Genomic DNA, 14,289 nt, shown 5'->3' with positions numbered 1-14,289 from the left:
ATGGCCCCATCAAATCTGGGTGCTCTCGACTGGGCTATATTTCTTTTTCCATTCCAGGATTTCTTTTTAAAGGAAGCATTGCAAGTTCAGTGACCTCCTAGCCATCTGAAGTGGTCCAGCCCTTTGTCACCTCAGCACTTATTACTGCTGCATTCTGTTCTATGGCATGGGGCATTGCTTATGCCCACATATAATGGACCACCTTTGGAATACAGAAATGATGTAAAATTTACCACTGCTTACCTGCATTCTGAAGTCTGTCAGATAATATCCTGTTTGGGAAAGAAAAGCAGTATAGTCACATCATGTGAGAAACCATCCTTTCTAATAGAAAATCAGAAATAGGACTTCTTTTCTCTCAGTCTGTATCTACCCATCCACCATTCTTTTATTTCCTCTTGCTCTCTCTGTGAGATTTTCTACATGAGGCATTTATTGTCCGCTCCCCATTCCTTACCCATGGTGTTGACATGATCCTCCCGATTCAGTTTTTAAATAGCACTTTTGATGAGGGGTTTTTATTTCTGTTTTTCTAAGAGCAGGGAAAGAGGTGATACTTGTGAAAGTGAAAGAAAAATCTTTTTTCTATGAACAACTGGGGAATTTCAGTTTGCCACAATGCCCCCTACAGGTTATATGGTGGAAAAGCTGGAAAGGAAATGCTCTGCGTAGTGCTCGGATGTTGATTCTGTGACAACCCCAAAAATAGAGTGAATTAACACCTTCATATAGGAATCCTGCCTGTCTCTCTCTCTCTCTCTCTCTCAATATCTCCCCCTCCTCTCTCCCTGTCTCAAAAAGAGTACCAAAAACTTAACAGCAAATAAATACCATAAAAGAAACAGTAAAAGGCAAATAGGAACAGCCAACTTATAAAATGAGCATGCCCCCCCCACACACACACACACACACAAATACAACAGCCATGTTCAGGAGAGATGCTGTGCTTGCAGAGAGGGCAGCGGAGGGGCCCTAGGATGGGGCATGGGTGCCAGGCCCCCTCTTCTGGCAGGAAGCCCTCAGACAATGGGGTGCAACCAATGCCCTTCTGAGTGTGGCAGCTGCAACCTCTGGCCACCATCTTCCGACAACAGTGGGGCAGCCAGTTGGCGCCTTTCCAGGGATGAACTAGCGAAGCCCCGACAGACAGTCCTTGAGCTGGTGTAGTTGACTCCAGTCCATCGTGGCCAGTGGGAGGAGGAAAGAGGGGAGAGGAAAGGGAAGGGACACAAGCTAGAGAAAGCTGCTCCTGCTGGCAACACCAGCCCCTGGCCGTGCTTACAGCTCTGCAGGGTCTCCCTTGTACCCACCAGCACAGAACTGCTCTGACTGCCGCACCGAAAAGGGCCGTGGGCCCCTTCCACACATCCAGCAGTCACGAGCCCCAGCTGGCCACCAAGTATCCCTCCAACAGGGACCTGCGGCAAACCTAAAGCATGCTCTTATGATGAGGAGTGGAAGCCCCCCAAAAACTCACTGGGGGGCACCATATTGGGAAGGTGGGCTTGGACTTTAGTATGTGCTTTTCTAATCAGTAGGAGGTCCTGGAGCAATACCTGTTTTCTTCTCCCTCCAGCAGTGACTTGTACGTCGCTATTTCGATATCCAGAGCGAGCTTGTGGTTGAGGAGCTCCCGGAAGCCCCACAGCAAGGCTGCCAGCTGGTCCTTTGCCTCGTGGAGGGCGCCATGTAGCTCCTCAAGTCTTTCTTGGGCATCCTTCAGGGCGCAGTCCCCACGCTTCTCAGCGTCGCAGAGGGCCGACTGCAGACAAGCAACCTGCCGCAGGGATGCACGAGAGACCTCATTTGTCCTCACAGACACAGCCCCGTCGAGGTCAGATGCTCCCGCCTCCCAAGCCAAGTGTTCCCTCCACATCGACCCCAAATATCGCGATCGTCTGGATCAGGGTGCAGAACCTCTTTCAACTCATTTGGGAGATGCTTGAGGGCTGCATTCCACCTGTGGGCAGAATGGAAAGCAAAGGGGGCGGGGCCAAAGGAGAAGGGGCGGGGCGAGGCAACCAGCACATTGTAGCTTTATGCTCCTGCTGTCAGTCAGTAAACCTCTGGAGAAGCATTTTGAGCTTTTAGGTGGAGGGAAAGCTGCACAACACCCAGGAAAACACCAGCTGATCAGTGGTCAGGGAGAAAGCTGCTGACTCCCGCGTTAAGGTAAGGAGGCCAGAGTAAAGCCCAGCCCAGCTCATCCACAGACGGCTTGGCTTCATCCCTTCATCCCAATTTCACTGCAGTGCAGCATTTTGACCTCCCCCTGCGACTGAGCTAGCTGCCCCTGACTCAAGACCATTGCACCAGCTGCCCTTGTGGGCACCCCGACCCGTCCCGGGAAAGCGCTTCCCCTCACTCACCTGCTTTTTGCCTCTGTCTACTTCGTATTGGAGTCTCTGTACCGCCCGGCTCGCCTCCGCCATCTCACACTTGCTCATCTTCAGAGCATCGCTCATTTGGCTCTTCTGGTTCTGGAGCTCCTGGCACTAAAAGCTCACAAAAGCGGCAACGTTATGTTCAAACGTGACTCAGTTTCATTGCTTTCTACAGGCAGTTCCTTATGTTATGTTGTATGCTATGTGGAGTGTGGGGTATTGTGGGTGTTGTGTGGTGTGTGTTTTTTGTTTTGCTTTACGTTTTATGTTTGATTCTTTGTTTTGTTTTGTTTTGTTATTTATACATGGATAAATGCAGAGGCCTTCCTAGACAGCTAGGATATCATTAATATAATAATTCTCTCTCTCTCTCTCTCTCTCTCTCTCTCTCTCTCTCTCTCTCTCTCTCTGTGTGTGTGTGTGTGTGTGTGTGTGTGTGTGAGAGAGAGAGAGAGAGAGAGAGAGAGAGAGAGAGAGAGAGAGAGAGAGAGCGCACATAACTTTCTTTTCAGGACACAGATACTGCGTGTGTTCTCTGGGGATGGCATGCTGACCAATATGTGTTGTGAGAATGGAGCAGAGACAGGGACTCTCTGCCAGCAACTTCAGGAAGGCCCTGCATTTCCAAGTGCTTCCACTCATTTGACCGGGGGGAGGGGACTAAATTGAGGGGGGGAATGCACAGAGGAATCCCCTTGGGATTTCCCATCACAGATTGGAGACAAGGAGGGGGGATTTCCCTTTCTCCAAATGAGGGAGAAGGGTTGGCCGAGGGACAGGGTCTGTGGAGGACTGCAGAGTGGGCTCAGTCCTCCACGGAGAAGAATCCCAGACTGGATTAGCCTCACAGAACACAATTCCCCATACCCACCCTGGGTGATGGAAATGAAATTCCCTCTGCCACACCATTTCCAATGGAAGCGTCCCACTACTGATGGGATGCAGCATATGCCTGAAAGGCCCAGAGCACTCTGCTGAGGAGGAAGAATTCAGCATCGTGAATGTTGCCTCAAAGGTCAAACTAAAACCCAGAGGGGACAACCTACTCCACCAGCCCCCACTGATCCACCGACCCCGATCTTAGTGAGCCTGTACACTCACGAGGAGATGCTGATGAACATTTATGTGGGTGAATGAGAGAGAGAGAAATACACTCTTTTGTTTATAATATTGGCATTTTCTTCCTCTTACTTGCCCTCTTACTCCCTCTCTTAACCTCTCTTGTTTGCGTGATATTTTGAGTCTTAGTTCTGCAGCGCAATGCATGAAAATGTTCTAACTCGTACCAAATGCACTGATGCAAGAAGAACCAAAGTAAAGCAAGGGCCAGGCACTGAGGAGAGCCGGGCACTGAACTGTGACATCGTGATGCTTCTAAAGCTGAAAACTGTGGTCCAAAGCAGTGTTGGGAATCGCCTGGGTTCCTGTGCTAGGGAAAAGTGAACAAGTGAGCCTCATGAGCACCAGGATTTTCTTGTGTCCAGTTCCTGTTGGCATCTATGATAGCCGGTCATTCTACACAAACACAAAAAAAAATGTGCAAATTGACCTGCGATTGAACATGACATTTGTGCAACCATTCCCTGCTGGATTTGCACAAATTTCCCCTAGATATGCAAATTTCGCAAATTTCTTCTGTCAACTAAGGTGAAGCTGATTCAACCTATGGGAAAAATTGTACCCATTACAAAATGTGCGCAAATTCAGGGTATTTGCATAAGAGGCTTGCATGAACTGAAGCCAAGCACATGCTCAGCAATTAATACATGTTTCCAATAGACACATGCTCATGCTTGTGTTCAGAGCATAAACAGGGCATGCCTGCATGCTTCATGAGCAAAAACCAAGTTCTCACAGGGCCGTATGGATGCCATTGCTGCAACGAGAGCAACGAAACCAAAGTGATCTGACAACATTTCTTTGGAGCAACAAAGCAGCTCTGTAAAGAATGAAAACCTGGAGCAGAAGCTGTATTAAGAGAAGGAGGAACAATTTGCAGAGTTTCACTCTGGTTCCTAGCACACCTCATCGATGCAGAATTTGCAGCGTATTTCAACTTGGGATGGGCATAAATTGGTTTGTACTTTCAGGCAAATCGACTGCATCCATGCATTCCCAACTGGATCACTCTTGTCCTTTGGACTGAACAGCTCTTGTTTCACAAAATACAGGCAAAGATGCGACCAAAAGTGTGTGCAAGAGTAAACATGAGCGCATAAATGGCAGACTGGAGAGCAAATCATGCTAAAGCAGTGCACAGAACAGACATGGACCAGACGAATCCCGATTCATCCATCCTAATATCACTGTCACTTTTACCCTTTCAAATGATGGCTGGCATGTGACTATACAGTATGGTGATGATAAGGTTACTATTATCATAATTTGGAAGTTGCTTTTGGGTGACTAAACGTGTTAGTTTCAGTGGCGCACTGTTTCTGTTTTCCATAAGAGAAGGGAGATGAAGCATTTTGCTGTGATATTATGCAGCCTGCGGGGTTCCCTTCCAAGCACACTCAAATGGTTACTCACCGTGTTTCGGTAGAAAGCATTGGCTTCTTCTTTGCTCCTGTGTGCAATGCTCTGATACCACAATTCAACACCGTGGATGATGGCGTTCATGTCCAGGTCTCGCGTGTTGTCCATCTGCACACTGATTGCGGTCCCACTCTGGATCTGCTCTTCTAGCAGAGCAATTTCCTAAAAAAAGGCGAAGAGCATCCTTGTGGCATGCATCATCCTCCCCACCATCAAATGGACCACAAAGCTCGTCACTAAATAGCTAGAATTGGGACTTTACATTTAGGAAATTGTGTTTGCTATTTATTTATTTTCAGCATTTTCTGTGATGTTGTTGTGGGAGTGGCTCCAAGGCCCTCAGGGCAGAAGAGGGCCAGAATGCTGACCTTCCTTAGGAGCTCTAGCAATTATTGCCTCAGGAGATCGACGCGAATGTTCCTTACCTCATCATGAGCACACCTCAGGAAGGCAGCCTCCTGTTTCATGGATTCCACCTTAGTTTCCAGGTGCACCTTGTTCATGAAAGCTCCATCTACATCCTGGAAGGTAGAGACAGAATGCCTGAAATTTGCCCTGCTCCGTTCCGCACAAATGTGGTCAAAAGCATTCATGAAGAGCCGGTTTGCAGAGAAACTGATGTCCAGAGATGCCCATCTTACCACTTTTTCCTCTCCTGAATAAATCTTCTGATGCTGTCAGAGCAGGACTTTGGGGCAGATGTCCAAAACCGGAGTCCCCAAAATGAGCAGCTGGCCCCTGAACAGTGCAGCTCTGGCTTCCCATGTTTTAAAAGACAAGAAGTAATAAGTGCCCCCCCTCTAAAGAGACAGGGCCCATTTAACCATTAAGTTAACAATCTTAGGGTACATAACTGCCCCAGAGAGTAAATGCTGGCAGGAAAGAGGAGGCTGTGGCTATGCTATTAGGATCACGGCTGAACTTGAGACAGGTTAGGGTTCAGGTCAGGTCATCCCGGAAGTTCTGAAGTGGGGGATTTGGGTTGCATCTCTGGACTCCACCCTTGACCTGTGTGTGAATGGGGTTGGGGGAACCAGTGGGGCTGAGTGAGAAAGAGAGGGAAACCTGCTTTGCACAACACAACACACACTGAGTAATGGTTTGTTTCAGGGAAGCTTATTCTGGGCATCCAAAGCCAGGGAGGTTTCTTCCATGTGACGTGTTCACCATGCACAAGCCATCGTAAGAACCCGTTGCTTATTGCGGAGGCATTCAGGGTGGCTTGCTCCTGGAGGGCCTCCTTGAGATGTGCGAACCCAGCAGAGCGACTTTGGCATGGCTTATAGAAAGGGCCACCTGGCAAGGGGTGGGGGCAGATTTCTCCCTGCAGTCTTGCCAGTGTCATCTTCTAGCTCCATCCTCCCTTGCCTACCTCCCCTCCTCTAAGACATCATCACCTCCCTAGGCAACACCAAATCTTTTTTCTGCCTTTGTGGAGATCACTACATATTTACTGCTATTTTCTTTCATCTACAGGGAAATGTGTGCCTATGTAACAGAATCTTCATCATCATTATCATCATAACCTTATTCACTTTTGGAGAGATTTGTGCCAGTTTGCAGTAACTAATGCACTTTAGTGAACGTGTGCAAAATTTCCTGAAATATTTTTTGAAGTGTGCAGAAATCTCTGCAAAGATGGAAAAACCACTTTGCAAACTAACTTCTCTGCAAATGTGTCCAAATGCAGAGTGACTCAGCTGGCAACTGAAGGTGTGCCTCAAAGGCCCATGGGATATTTCCCAGGAGCATGCAAGGGGGAAGCGAGGCACAGCACAGCAGAGGGTCTGGTCACCTGTCGAGAGCAGGTTGGTTAGTGAATGAACATCCAGCCCATGTGGCTTATTTTCAGGGTGGCTTATCATCGCATGAGAACCAGCACAGAGGAAAAATAGTGACATGTGGGTTTTTTTAACACAGAAGACATTAAAGCCCTGGAACCTGCACCCATGGTACCCACATGGTTCTGGCTCTCCATTTGTGAGTTTAATTACGGGTCAGCTAATCTTCTCCAGCAGACAGAGAAAAAGCGTGTGCTCATCTCAGTGAGGAGAAATAGATGTTTTGCATGCTATGAACACATATACATACAGATGCACATTCTTACATGGCTCTCTTTGCCTCTGCGTTTAACATGATCTATAGTTAAAAGAATTCATTTATTCCCTTTTCGTGAAATGCCCCCAAAATTGCTCCAGAGCAATCTGAATTGCTCACCCTCTTAAGCAGAACAAAATCATTCTCCATGGCCATGCGCTGGTTAATTTCTTCTTCATACCTGCATGGATATAAGAGGAAAAAGTTGGCGTGCCATAACTTGATACTGACACCAGTATCCCCAAAACCTGCAGAGCTTCAAATGAGCATTGATTGGATTGGGCTGAAATAGGAATGGCCACCTTCTGTACTCATCAGATGATTATGCAATCAAGACCCCTGTGTCTGGCTTTGCCTTTTTTCCCCATCTCCCTCCCAATCCCCCTTTTCTTTTGTGCCATGTTTTTTAGCTTGCCGGTAGGGACTGTTGAATTTCTTAGTTTTGTGGGGACATTTTAGGAGCATTTTGTTTTGTTTTGGTCAATAAATGCTTTGGATAAATTAAGAATGAATGAATTTGGCACAGGTGAAGAAGTCCTGCCCACGACAGGTGATGGGCAGATGACATCATGGGGGGGGGTGGAATGGAGTAGGAAAATCCGGAATTTCCACATCAGTCATTAATGAAAAGGTGGTGAGCATTAATGTTTGAGCTGCAGCTCTGGGGTTTGCCCACGGCTTGCTCTCAAGGCTGTCAGCTGTGCATCCTGGGTCTGAGAGATAGTTCTGACTGTCTCACCACCCCTCCCACTTTTTTCCTGAGAGTCCATCACTTTGCATTTAACTCCAACACACTTGTTAAAGTAAAGTCTCTCCATCCCATGAGCTGCATGCAGCCCGTGCAAGGGAATTTCTGGGCCATATTCATGAGTGGATAGACGCATCGGCCTCCTTTCACTCCAGTTCCTTTTCACATCAGTTTAGCCATGAACACGTCCTGATGACTTCCGACCTGAACCATCAAATTGTTCCAAAGGTCCTCTCGAAATGTCCAACATCCGGGGCACTTTTATTCTAGGTCCACCCCAATGAGCAGATAGTCTGAACACATGGTTGCAATAATATCCTTGGAGTTTCCTTTCCGTCTGGAATGTGGAGATTTCCTCTTGAGACAGAAGAAGTGCCCCACAGTGGCAACCAGTTACTGTCAGGGGTCTCTTCACTTCCTTCCTCCTGTCAAGGTAGTTGGGGAGGACGTGGTGCCCACTAAGTTATTCACACAGGTGGGCACTGATATTGGGCAGAGGAATTCACAGGACAAGGTGTGTTTCCAACTGCCTGGAAACAAAGCAGTGTCTTTTTGAAGTGCAGTAAACGGAAGCCATGTAATTGCTACCTGAGGAGTCTCCCCGGCTATCCATTCACTGTATTCAGAAAACTAGAAGCAAGTAGACTACAAATTCCAATCTGCAAACCAATTGGTGTGGAGATCAGGGTGCAAGTCAAGTAATTTCTACTCAGAATTTGCAGAAATTAAATTTTCTAAAACATCCCTGTTTCCATATCTCCTGAGATTATAGATATGCCTTTTGTGTCACATATGAGAAAGGAGATGGGATAAATGGCTTCTGCTTTCAGTCGAACATACGCTCTCCCACCCAATCAATTAAACCTTCAATCACAGCTGCTCCTTTGGCAAAAGGAGAGTTCGGCACCTACTTGCGTTTCATTTCCTCCACACTCTGCTGCATGTGGCCCAGCTGGGCTTCCATCTGCTCCTTTTCCCCCAGCAGGAAACCCAGCTGCTTGCGGAGGCTGCTGATGGCGTTTTCAAAGAGGGGCTTGAGATCTCTCCTAGCAGGGAGTGCTTGTTGTTGTAGGAAGCTCCATTTGGTTACCAGCACCTTGTTTTTCTGCTCTAGGCATCGCACCTGAAATCAGAGACGAGAAAAGCCAACTGCAACAGGGGCTGGCGTAGGGTGCACAGGGGAGAAACATACTGTGTTAGCTCTGTCAAACTGCAAAGCTATATTGCTGGTCACGGTTTCACATTTTCCATGGGATTTGCAGTCCTTGGGGAAAACTTGTGCATAGTAGGAAATCTGAGCCAATCGTACTGGGGAAGTAGTACAAATTGGAGGCAAGCATGGAGTTATTAATTTACAAATATTTTCAGTGGATGTACATCACATTGGCAGGTATCTCTGCATAGCACGGAAGTGGTCACTCTTTCCGAGCATTCTCGAGTCATATACAGCAGGCCTAGGATGGCTGCAGCACAGGATGTCTAGGCTGACTTGTAGAAAGTGTGGCCGCACACCCGAAAGAAGGGGAATAGGTCTGTCCCAGTCTGCTGCTGCAGAGGGAAATCTGCAGGCTGCAAACTATGGATCTCCAGCATTTGTGACTTCTCAGGTTTCTGACAAGCCATTCAGACATGCATCTCACTGATCTGCTTCTTTGGGATGGAAGGTGTTCTGGTTTGGTGCACCAGAACGGCACAAGGGGGATATGGCTTCATGTGCACAGCGGGCTTCTGCTGCACACAAAGAGACACACGTGTGTGTGGTTCAAATGCAGCGCACGAGTTGAATACACTTCCAAAGCATGCTCACCAAAGCATGTCTATGCACTCTCTAAACCAGTTCCAGACTCACTTAAAATATACAAGCAATGAGCCCTTAACACTCACATTGTAAAACATTGCTGGGTTTTTGTTTGTTTTTTTATGAGCAATAAAGATGTAGCACTTTTCAAACTGTTCACCCAACAGAGCATCCACGCACCGGATGACATGCACCAGCTTTCCCTGGCCCCTGGCACCAGCTGTGTGTACAAGAGGGCCATCTGCAAGGACACAGCCTCCATGTGTACACATAGGGCGAATCCATGCGCACAGTGCCATGGGTGTAATGGCTCAGTGCAGCCTGCTCCCCACTCATGCAGGGAGTTTGATTAAGAAAGGGGCGGCACATACGGAGAGAGCACCTGGATGTGAATGTGTAGCTTTTAAGACGAGGAGGTGGAAGAGCCCAGTTCATCTTGTCATGCATTTCTCTATGATTTGCTTCAGGAATGTCATTATCTCTCCCTGTCAGCTCCCGGCTGAAATTTGAAAGGCAATTATATGGGAACAACTGATCTACCCTGCAAGAAGCAAGACATCCATCCATCTGTCTACATCTCCACTTCTATTTGCCAGTGATGTTTCAAGCTGTGCTGCATTTAAGGCAGAATCATGTGGAAAAGATTAAAAGATTAAAAGGTCCCACATGCCTTTTATGCATGTTGAAAAGATTAAAAGGTCCCACATGCCAAGTAGGAAATGCTTGGAGTTGTAAGAATTGTTCTGTCTCAGCATGCATGGGATTGCACCCCTTCATGCAACCACTGCGTTCCAGGAAGTCTTCTACGGGTTGATCTGGGCACTGGAAGGAGGCATGCCAACTTTGACAGAGCCTGAAAGCACCTTAACTGGTGTTCTCTCTAGGTGCCCCCTCCTAGACCCAGCTTCCCCTTCCCAGTATCTCATACACACTCCCTTCCCTGTATTCCAAATAGCCACTGTCTTGATCCTGTCCTGATCATGGCTTGTGAGATTTGCAGGTGGTCTTCAAGGACAACACGGCTGCAGCAGTCCCTGCAAAGCACATGGTCCAGGGCAAACCACATCAAAGCTTCTTCCTTTAATGCACGGAGGGCCTGCGATCGGCACTGAGGGAAATCATCTCCAGTCCTGACCTCACACCCCATATCGCGTCTGTAACCTGGACCTTTCTGTGCCACATAGAAGATTTCCTTTCAACTCCTCCACCCTAAGTGCCCTCCAGATCTCTCCTGAAGCAACAAATTAAAACAAAGTGCCACCGTTCTGCCACCCTGGTGAAATACCTGCAGGAAGTCTGACAAAAATGAAACGAGCTTTTCCAAGGCTGGCTGAATTGGCTGGAGTGGTTTGGCAGAGGCACATCCCACCGTCACAAGAGCTCTGTGGTGTATCTGACTGAAGCTCTGACTGCAAGTGTTCTACTTCAGCATTTTCTAAACAGCTGCCACAATCTGGAAAACACTCCATTACACATTTTGAATAACTTTATTTCAGATCTTGGCTCATTTGGGTACATGGGGCACTTCAGCATTTGGGATGCTCAAGTGCTATTATTGGTATTCAGTCACAGAAGTGATAGAAGTTAACAGCTTTGATGGTTCTGAAGAGGAAAAATGCAGCCAGACCAGGACTGGATGAATCTGGAAGTTATTTGGTAATCTAAGCCCCTTTCACAGCTCAGGGAGTGCTGTCTTGATATTTACGCAGAACTCGTTTACCCCTGCTGAGGCATAAGCTAACGAAGAAAGCACAGTTTCCACTTGGCTGAAAATACGACCTCCAATGATGTCAGCTCCACTGCAGACAAGGTGATTCACTTCTGAGTAAACACGTGCATGGATGCCTTTTCCACTCGCTCTTTCTTTGAGGCAAGACAATAAAAACGGCAAAGAAGATAACTGGAAAGCTTGAAAGGACAGTCGCATTTCATTTGCTCAAAGAAGCGGGGAGGGAGGAAGCCGTGCTGCCTTTACTCTCAGTTCACCAGCAAGGCTATGGGAGGAAGCCGGCCGGCCAGGAGGCCCACCTTGCAGGTTCAGCACCCTGAAATATACTGCAGGAACACCACAGTGTGCTGAAAACTTGGGATAGAACAGGTCGCTAGGGATTCGGGATATAGTGACAAAAAGTCCTTTGAGGAAGTTGGTTTGCAGTGTGCATTTCTGTGCTGGGAGGCTCCCCTAATTCAGCTCTCCCTCTATCCTCTGTGACTGAGCTCTAGAGCACAGCATGAGGAGCCCGTGTGCTGTGTGTGTGTTTGAGTGCTGGGCAGGGCTCAGGGGATCTGGGTTGTTCTAGTCCTCACTCGGCCATGGAGCTCACTCAGTGACTCTGGGCCAGTCACTGACTTTCAGCCTGACCTACCTAACAGGGGTGTTGTCATGAGAATAAAATGGAGAGGAGACGAACCTTGTGAGCTGCCTTGAGTTCCTTACAAGAGGATGAAAGGTGGGGTATGGATGTAATGTGGTGGTGGCGGTGGTGGTGATATTAAAAATCCTGAGCAAAAAGGCAGATACGCACACACACCAAGCAGGATTTGCAACATTCAGGAGAAAGATTGTCTAGATCAGAAATTCTAAGATGCACATACAATTTCATGCACATACTTTATCATATCAGTAGAGAACAAGCACCTTCTCCAGGCGCACACCCCAAAGGACCACTCACCACCAAACGATCTCTGAGAAGGCACATCAAATGCCAGCCCCTGTTCGGAAGTGGTGGGACATTGTTCTGAACGAACAAACGAGCGAACAAATGAATGAACGAATCCAGCCACTGACCTGGTCAATGAAGCAGGCAAACTGGTTGTTGAGAGATTTCATCTGTTCCCTCTCCCTAACACGTATATTCTGCCACTCGGGGTCAACTCCTACACAAAGTGGTTTTAAGAGGAGTTCGTTGACGCCGACTCCATGGACGTGGCCATGCCAACAGCTGCCACCGTAATTTCTGCGCTCAGTGTGGCTTCTGGGAATGCCGTAATGCATGTCCCCACCAAAGCTCTGATGAAGATGAGGAAAGGCATGTCTGCCACTGAGACTCCCAGAGCCCCCAGTTTGGCAGCCTCCACCGCAAGGAATTCTCCTGCTGCCGCCTATGTTGAAGAGACTTCTGGTGCTAGAGCCCCCCAGTCCACCTCTTCCACCAGACTGAGACAGGGAAGCTACAATCATCCTGCCTCGGTTTGGCCAACAAATGTCCGAAGTGGAAGGGAAGCCTCTTCTTCCTGAGAGCGAGTTTGCCGCATGCAGTTGTCGGCTCATGCCTAAGAAAGTTGCGTGAGACGATACTGGTGCTGCAGGAGAGAGAAAGGAGAAGATCCCCTCTGATGGGACACTCTTAGATTTCTGCTTTATATCTTCTTGTACTCTCTGGGCTTGGTTGATTCAGGAAAAGGAACATGAGGCCTTCCTTTGGGTTTGGTTTGCCTGCTAGCTATAAATCCCATTGCAAAACAGCAACATACCCAAGAAGAGAAATCCTAGTGAAATGGCAAGGGATCTATATTTAAAATGCTTAGTTTGCACCTCCAGAATGTCTTGAAGGGTTACCTACATTTTTAATGTGTGTGCATGTGAAGCAAAATAAACATTTTAAATAGTAGCTAGTAATACAAAGGTAAAGGAGATACACACACACACACATCTTAGTTTGCATATCCAGTGCACAAGACATTATGCATTTTAAGAATTCTCTCCATCTAAATTAATTATAGCCTAGTAAACTGATTCCAGAGTTTCCTGTTTATCTGGTGTGTTTTTGTAAGCCGCCCCCCTGTACCACCACAATATTAGGTAATGCTGATAATAATGCTTACTGAAATTCCCTTTTTCTAAGGTGCAGTATAAGACAGCTCTTGTTGGTTCTTTCCTTGAGACTCAGCACTTACACCGAAAGTACAGGCCTATGCTATACATGATTCCTTAGAGTCTGCGTGGGATGAGAATTTGACTGCTGCAGACCTCCTGATCAGAGGAGGTGTAGCTGCAGGGCTCGCTTTCCCCATCCTTCTGGGAAGAACTGGCAGCAGACCTGAGACTGCAGACGTAAGGAGAGAGGATGCTCTGGCCCCATCTGCTAGCTAAAGGAACAGGAGCTGCCATTCAGTGCAAGAAGACCAGCAAGCAAAGATCATCCTGGCCCTAACTGGACATAAATGCTTGCTTATAGCTCACCTCTTTCTTCTGGTCAAAGAAGTGATCTCCCAACTCTGCCTTTTCCCCTCTACTTCCCTTCCCTTCAGTGTGTTGTCCTTTTATTTGTAGAGATTCATAGAATCATAGAATAGTAGGGTTGGAAGGAGCCAAGAGGACCATAGGGTTCAATCTCCTGCTGGTGCAGGTTGCCAAGTCGCACCATCCCTCTCAGTTGACTGTCCAGTTTTGTCTTAAATGTCTCTGGTGTGGGAGAGCCCCCCACCTCTCCAGGCAGCTGGTTCTGCTAGCGTACTGCTCTGACAGTGAGGAAGCTTTTCCTGGTGTCTGTCCTGAATCTGGTGTGCTGCGGTTTATCTGTTCCATGTCCTACACTCTGGGATGAGTGAGAAGAGGTCTTTTCTTTCCTCTTTGTGACAGCCTTTGAGGGACTTGTGGAGTGCTATCACATCCCCTTGTAGTCTTCGGTTCTCAAAGCTAAACATGTCCAGCTCTCTTAGCTTATCAACGTAGGACTTTGTTTCCAGACCTTGGATCCGCAAGTAATGCTCTAGGGATGCAA

General features: G+C 47.6%; 1 protein-coding gene across 1 annotated transcript; it reads right to left on the bottom strand.

Annotated features, from left to right (window-relative positions):
• Positions 1-1,531: 1,531 nt before the first annotated feature.
• LOC123029784 (keratin, type II cytoskeletal 6C-like) lies at positions 1,532-12,746 on the bottom strand. Its single transcript, XM_044443103.1, has 7 exons — positions 12,354-12,746; positions 8,679-8,890; positions 7,140-7,200; positions 5,348-5,443; positions 4,917-5,084; positions 2,370-2,495; positions 1,532-1,777 (listed from the first exon to the last, which is right to left on the bottom strand). The coding sequence occupies exons 1-7, from the start codon at positions 12,744-12,746 to the stop codon at positions 1,532-1,534; spliced, it is 1,302 nt and encodes a 433-aa protein (XP_044299038.1).
• Positions 12,747-14,289: the final 1,543 nt, after the last annotated feature.

Source organism: Varanus komodoensis, unplaced genomic scaffold (assembly GCF_004798865.1).
Source record: "Varanus komodoensis strain SLA01 unplaced genomic scaffold, ASM479886v1 scaffold41, whole genome shotgun sequence".
Taxonomy (NCBI): Eukaryota; Metazoa; Chordata; class Lepidosauria; order Squamata; family Varanidae; genus Varanus; species Varanus komodoensis.
This window is presented reverse-complemented; position numbering and strand designations above follow the sequence as displayed.

What these genes read in the sequence shown, in the direction of transcription:
- LOC123029784 (XM_044443103.1), bottom strand. Translation starts at nt 12,746, where the DNA reads ATGATTGTAGCTTCCCTGTCTCAGTCTGGTGGAAGAGGTGGACTGGGG. An exon ending in TTGCCTGCTTCATTGACCAG is followed by an intron (nt 8,891 to 12,353) that starts GTCAGTGGCTGG and finishes CTCTGATTTCAG; the next exon opens with GTGCGATGCCTAGAGCAGAA. An exon ending in TGAGGTGTGCTCATGATGAG is followed by an intron (nt 5,085 to 5,347) that starts GTAAGGAACATT and finishes GCCTTTTTTTAG; the next exon opens with GAAATTGCTCTGCTAGAAGA.